Here is a 7,808-nt window from a genome sequence, read left to right on the forward strand (position 1 = left end):
ATTAATTTTTGAAATTAATTTTTAATTTCAAGCAATTTCCTTTTTTTGGTTCCCTTTTTCTCTCCGATGTAATGCAGGTGGTAACCGCTGAGTGTTTGTTGGATTAAAACATGAGAGCCATTTGCCTACCAAAATTAGGGAGGTTTATGTTAGAAAAATTGGGAAAGGTGAGGAGTTGAATCATAAAATTATGGTTTCATATTTTACTCCATGAGACATTTACAACGGTAAATCATATGCTAAAAATAGTTGAGTGATGAATGAGAAATTGATACTCAAAGTAAGCTAATTGAACATTCGCTAATCAATATAAAATTAAGGGTGAGTTTGGATGAATGGTACATTTACCTGCGGTTAGTGTAAAAAAATGGTGGCGATGAGATTAGATACTGTAACGTAAGACAAAAAGTAAGCTAAACACACCGCATTGCACCCACCGCCTATCCAAACCCACCTTAAAACTAAATTTTAATGGATATAATGAAGAAATTATCACTTATTTATAAGGTCAAAGTGTTAATTAGAGTTGTTCATGGGCCGGACTAGGCCGAATAAAAAAAATATGCCCATTTTCTAGGCCCGGGCCCAGGCGCAGCCTAAAAAATGGGCCTAAAATTTTATCCAAGGCTTTGCCCAGATAAAAATCTAAAACCCGAGCCCTGCTCGTCCGTATTAAATTTTTTATATAAAAATAAATTTAAAAAATATAATACATCAAATATTCTAAAAATATTAAAATAAATGTTTTCCAACAAATGAAAAAAAAAAACTCAAATAACACTAAGATAAATGTAACTTAGCAAACAAATACCTCTACAATAGTAACAAAATTAATAATAAAATAAGATTTATACAATATCCAAACAATAATAATAAAATAGTAGTAATATAATAGTGAAATTATAGCAAAATAATAAAAAACAACAATAATTTTTTTGTGCAAATTCGGGATGGGCCTGAGTAAAAAAAGCTTATTCAAGCTCAACCCATTTAGAAAACGGATTTTTTTTTGTCTAAACCCATTTTCCGGGCTTATATTTTTGCCCAACTCTCCCACTTTTCAGCCGGGCCTTCAAGCCAATTATATATATGTAACTTATTATTTATTTATTTTTAATATAAGGGTAATATTGTCATTTTAATCTATTCATTATTTATTACATAGTATTATATAAATTTTTTTATTAAATTTTCAAATATAAATAATTTAATATTTAATTATAATGTAATATTAAGTACATATTAATTATAAAATATATAAAAATAATATTATCATATTATATAAATTATACAAAATTTTCTCAAATATCATTGTAAAACTTTATTTTAATTTGATTGTGTTTTTAAGATATTATATAAGTTTAATAAAATCCCAGATGAACTTTGAAAATAAAATATTGTAGTCTTAAACATTCAAGGTTACTATTTTAGCTAAGTTTTTATTTTATTTTTGCATAAATTTTTAATAAATATATTTTATATGATTTTTATCAACATCACGAGTATATCATAATCTAATAATGTTATTAGTAAGTTCAAATTGATAGTTTTATTAGTTGGACAAAAAAAATTAGACTCAGATAAAATATGGACCAAGCTTTAATTTCGATATTTGAAGCTTGAACCACTTAATTCATTTTCTAAGTTTATAATATGTTATTTTTATGTATTATGTAATTTATATTATATGAAAAATTAAATATGCACGCTATAATGTAAATATTTAAATTTTTTAATAATTTATATTTATAAATTTAATGAAAGAAAGAATTCATTAAAGCATAATAAAAGATATGAATATAAATAATTATTAAATATTAAATAAAATAAAATATTTTAAAAAATATGGGTTGATCTAGATAAAATTGAGTTAACTATTAATAAATATGGATAGTATTGAACAAAATTTAAAACTCATGTTTTAAGTTTGGTCGAGTTTAAGCAACTCTATATGACTGTTGATAGTGACACCATACATGTGTCCTATGAACGTCTCTAGATAGATTTACATGAAAAATATAGTCAACCATGTTCAACGATAATAAACTTAATACAATAATGAAACCATGAATATGTTGACAAAGATAGAGCCTTGGGACCGTAAGCGCTAGATTCAAGTTTCATCCTACGAAAATTATGTGTGGGCTAACTAGTTAATTGAGTAAATCAGTTGAAGTTAAGTTATTTAATTTAATACTTGTAATGATTGATTTTAACTGGAACGGTTGATATAACTAATTAGTATAAGGGTTAAATATGTAAATTATATATAATATAAGTATTAATAGCAAAATTTCGGTGAAAGTATCATGAGTCTTCTGTATTAGTAGTTAGATTGCATTTTGCCTACTCTATTAAAAAATAGACAAATTATCCTACGCTAGATCAAAGAATAAATTGATCTTTTTTTTATTAAAAATTTCATCCATTTGTACTGGTAAAAATTCACATGATTGACGGAATAATCAGACAATAACATTGCGTGTGGTATGTGTATATCATGCTAATGTATGGAGACTAATTTTTAAACGTAAAAATAAATAAATTTTTTATCAGAAAGATCGATTTATTCTTTGATCCAATATAATAGACTAATTTAACTACTTTTTAAATAAAAAAATAAAATATAATCCGACTTTTAATACAAATATATTGGTGATATTATTTTGTAAAGTTCCAAACTTTTATGTCAAAATAAAGTCGAATTTCAACATTATACCTCAGATTTTCCATATCAGTTGTTTTGCACGCTTACTCATACATTGCCAAGTGTCCTCCTTTAATCATCACAAGCTATTTCTAGCGAGTACAATAGGAAATTCATAATCTCACGAGTGTAAATCACCCCCATCACCTCAAGTTGCGTACAACCTCCGAAAAATAGAAAAATAACAAATTTCTAATTAATAAATAATTTTCTAGGCCTTTCCCTTTAATTTCCTCGCCACCCAAACAAGAAAAAGATAAAAGAAAAAACCTACACCGCCATCCCCCCGTAACGCACAGCGACTGTTCCCAGACTTTATCCGAGGAATATTTTTTTGTCATTTCGTTGATAATCCGAACTTCAATTCTTTAAAAAAGCTTTGGATTCTTGGATAAGGTAAACCATTCCCCTACAGCTTGTCTAGTTTTATTTTATATGTTCTTTTTAAAACTTTTTTTTTTTTTGGCTTTTGTTTTAATTGGCTTTTGTTTGATCTTAAACTTTTCTGATAATGGGTTTTGCCTATATGATCAAGATTTCCTTTTATTTCCTTAATTTCTATGCCTTTACCTGAAGAAAAAGAACAAATTTAAGATTCAAGATCACTTTTTTTCCCTAGTTAAGTTAAACTGGAAAATTTTAATTTAAATGTAGTGAATCTTTGGTCTTTAAATGTTAGTTGATTCTATAATCTGATTTTGTGATTAATTGTAATGATTTCTGGAATGAAACTGTTTTTGCGGTAATTTATTTATTACTAATTTAAATTATTTTAGAAAGTTTGAATCTTTGCTTGTTCACAATTTAGCCTATAGTTTCGATTTTACAATGATTAGATATTTCTATGGTTTGAATTTGCATTTTATGAGTTTGTAAGGCTTTTGTTCTAATTAACTTGTTGACGGAAGGAAATGGATGCCCGCTTTGGTTTGATTGCCAAATGGTATCTAGGTTGCTTGATTTTTGTTTCTTCGATTTTGGTGAAATATGATTTGTATTCTTGTTGGTAATATGTTATATGAAGTTTGAATCCGATGCAGGTTTGGTTTAACATGTTTGGGTTGTTGTTAGACCTCTTTGATCAACTAAGTTTGTGTTTTGGTTTGGTTGTCAATGGTATTTAGGCTGCCTCATTTATTGTTTCTTCGGTTTAAACGAAAAATTAATCTTATTCTTGATAACAATATGCTATATAAAGTCGAATCTGATGGGGTTTGGCTTAACATATTCGGGTTGTTGCTAGGCCTCTTTGATCAACTAAGTTCATGTTTTGGTTTGGTTGTCAATGGTGTTTAGGCTGCCTTTAAATGAAAAAAATATTCTTATTCTTAATAACAATATGCTATATAAAGTCGAATCTGATGGGGTTTGGCTTAACATATTCGGGTTATTGCTATGCCTCTTTGATCGTTCATATTTTGCTTTGGTTGCGAAATGGTTTTTAGGCTGCCTGATTAGTGTTTCTTCGATTTTACATGATGAATTCTTGTTCTTGATGATAATATGTTACATAAAGTCAAATCCGATGTTGCTTTTGCTTAACATGTTTGGGCTGTTTTCAGGCCTCTTTGATAAACAAAGTTTCATGTCTGATCTCGACGTCCAGGTTCCTACTGCCTTTGGTATGTTTCGACCTTAACATTGCACTATTAATAATTGTTCTAATTTCAGGTTTAACTTGCCTTTTGTATTTGTTGTGGTAGATCCCTTTGCTGATGCAAATGCTGAGGACTCGGGTGCTGGTGCAAAGGAGTATGTTCATATCCGTGTTCAACAAAGGAACGGTAGGAAAAGCCTGACGACTGTCCAAGGGTTGAAGAAAGAATTCAGTTACAACAAGATACTTAAAGACCTCAAGAAGGAGTTTTGCTGCAATGGCACTGTGGTTCAGGACCCAGAATTAGGGCAGGTGTGTGTATAACCCTTTTAAACGATTATGGATAATATCTGTTATTCGTACCTGATGTCTAAGTTTGTTATGTTCTGGTTTTACACTCAGGTTATTCAACTTCAAGGTGACCAGCGTAAGAATGTCTCCACCTTCCTTGTTCAGGTAATTGTTATTGCTTCTTGGAATTAGTTGATGTTAAGCAAAAAGTAACTCGGACTAAGTTGTGAGTGTCGGTACGAGACTATGGGTGTGTGTCTAGCATGAGTATGTTTAGTTTCATATCACTATGCCCATTTCCGCATATGTCTTGGACGGGTTTTAGACATGAAGGAAAATGACGAGTCGGAGCAATATATTGTGGTGTTTCAGTTCCTAATTTTTACGGTCTTTTGTTTTTCTGGACCAGGCTGGCATTGTGAAGAAGGAAAACATCAAAATCCATGGTTTCTAAGTTGCAGCAAGCTTAAAGTTTTCTGCTAATCTGCGTGCCTTGTTTCAAACCCGGATATACTACCCGGTCTGGATATACTATAATAATATCTATGCCTTTATATTATCTCTATGCTGTTTTGATCGCGATATATGCCGCTCGTATTTCTTTTGATTTCCAGTTCACTGGATTATGTACTGTTGGATGATTTTGAAATCTATGAAGAGCTTGTTTCTCTATGATTCAAAGTTGAAACAAATGTTGTTATTATAGCTTAAAATTGTTTCAATGATTGGTTGTATGAGCTTTTGAGAGTGATTTCTTTTGAATTGAAAGCAGGCAAAGTTTTGAAGAATATGATATTTATGTGATGCTAATAAACCTAATCTAGTTTGCACCATCCATCTAATACGAGTAAACAACATCCCAACCTGCCTAGGATTAGTTCCATAAATACTCTTATTCCTCTCTTGCCATAGCTCATAGATCTAAGAGATCCAAACCAATCTTAATATAGTTGAAAAGTGAAAAGAATGGCTTCCCTCATGCTTAATCATCCCATTCAGTCACGCCATGCCATGTATGGTTCATAAGATTTTGGCCACCAGTTTGCATAATAAGACTCCACAATTGCTTTGCATGAACACACCCTATGAACAAATGGTCTCTTGTTCCTGCATCTGACCTGCAAAGAATACATGTTGGATTAACCTACTGGTTCCATGAAGATTAGCGATCTTTAGTTGGTAGCTTGTTTAGGATGGCTAACCAAGAGTAAAGAATGTCTGGGAATAGCTGATTTTCCCTATGCTACCTTGTTGAAACATCAACCATGCTTTATTAGCTTTATAACTTGAGAAGTTCCTATTTGCAGCAGCAAACGCCTTAGCTTCAGTAACTTCTTCTAAGCTTGGCTTTATCCTTGCTTCATCTGAGCATCCCATAGTCCTCTTTTAATATGCAAGGGACATGCCTGTGCCATAATAACCCATAAATTCTTCAGCATACAAGCTTTGTTCCAAGTAAGGAGATCCTTGATCCATGATCCACCTTCAGCTTTAGGATAGCAAAATTCCCTTCCAATTCACCCTAGCACCCTTGGCCGATCCTTCTTCCCCCTTTCAAAGGAATGCAAAACACAATTGAGTCACTTTTCTAATGATGGGAGTAAAAATATCTATACCAAAAGCGTTGCAAATTGAATACAACAGACTGCAAAAGTTGAACCCTGTCTACAAATGAAAGAGTTTTAGTAGCCCAACATCTGATCCTCCTCGTAATCTTTTCAAGCTTCTTGTTACCAAGGGGACTCCACCACATCAATGAGCAGCCAAGTGCTAAACAGTAAGATATCGCAAAGATTCCTCCACCACATCAAGGAGCTTATAAAAGCAATGTCCGAATGTGATATAAAGCACACATAAGTGCAAAATCTCCAATAGAACTCCCGCCACTTTATATCGTAATTGGCATGCCAATTGATCCTCTTAACATTTTGTTAAATCTACCAAAGCATTTTACAATTATAATAAACAGATGTCCATCAATAGTATTAACATATGCATATACACATATCATATAAGGCACCTTACGTGCTCACATATTCATGTTCAAATTCATATTTATAAAGGCCTTTTGAGCATGTTTGTTGTACATTCATAAAGCATATAAACATATCCATTTCATATAATAGTTTTTAAAAGTGAAAAGTCGTATTTCCATTTATTTATTTTTATCTTTTACATATTAATTTTATATTTTAACATGATATTGACTAAAAGCATAAATTCACCAATAAATTTTATTTGTGGGTCAAGTATTTGTATTTTCACATTAATAATATAAACACTTCCATGACAATTAATATGTCGATTTCATATTTTTATTTTACAAAGCATTACTTAACTAACAATTCCAACATAACATATTATGGACTTATTTCATATATTTTAAACCATGGGATTTACAAATTTTCATTCCATATTTATGATCTAAAATTATTGAATTCATACTTTAATATAATATAAATAAGAGCATTCAAGGTACCTACCCAACACTTAATTGTGCCTTCATAGACTCTAGCCCATCATCAACCAAACTTGGAATTCTGTAAATCATTATTTTCTCATTTGTTTCATACAAAACATAACAAAAATATGATGTATTTCATCTCAATGTAAAAATTGTACCAAAAAACATACTTTTGCAGTTTGTTAATTCAATTCGAGTCCAACTTTTTAAAGGATAAAAATGGTGAATCCTGAAATCTCAAGTAAATCTACTATTTTAAGTTGATTTTTTACTCATTTTGAACTAATTATAAGGTATTTCAACTCAATTTAATAGATCGTTAACGAATATTTAAGAATCAAGCGTTTTCCTCTTTTAAATGTTCATGAGAGCTTAATTTTTGGAAAATTTAAATCAAAATAATTAGATGAAATTGACAGCTTAGATCTGTAATTAAATGGTATTTAGGATGTTTGAAAACAAATTTGAGGTTTAGAAATGAAGACTTGGCAAAGAATATTTTATTTTGGCAAAACTAGTTAATTTTCAGCAGTGATAAGAGAGTGTGTAGATATGCGGTTTTGGGATGCAAAAAAGACTGTAATTAATTAGTGTGTAATGTGTTTATCATGTATGCAAAGTTCTGGATCAACCAGGAGCTTCTATGAGCAAGTCAAAGAGCAAAGAGAAGCTTACTTAGCCTCTAACGTTCAATCGAAAGCAATCTGGTGAGTGATCGAAATTGCTGCTTCTAGGCACAACTCAATGCG

At 30.7% G+C, this 7,808-nt stretch overlaps 1 protein-coding gene across 1 annotated transcript; it reads left to right on the top strand.

Moving 5' to 3' along the window:
* Positions 1–2,921: 2,921 nt before the first annotated feature.
* On the top strand, positions 2,922–5,267 carry LOC105768253 (protein translation factor SUI1 homolog 2). The gene is made up of 5 exons (XM_012588079.2): positions 2,922–3,103; positions 4,270–4,329; positions 4,411–4,616; positions 4,707–4,760; positions 5,005–5,267. Exons 2-5 carry the CDS (start codon positions 4,293–4,295, stop codon positions 5,047–5,049), a joined length of 342 nt encoding a protein of 113 aa, XP_012443533.1. The 5' UTR covers positions 2,922–3,103; positions 4,270–4,292; the 3' UTR covers positions 5,050–5,267.
* Positions 5,268–7,808: the final 2,541 nt, after the last annotated feature.

The sequence above is a fragment of the Gossypium raimondii genome, chromosome 5 (assembly GCF_025698545.1).
Source record: "Gossypium raimondii isolate GPD5lz chromosome 5, ASM2569854v1, whole genome shotgun sequence".
Taxonomy (NCBI): domain Eukaryota; kingdom Viridiplantae; phylum Streptophyta; class Magnoliopsida; order Malvales; family Malvaceae; genus Gossypium; species Gossypium raimondii.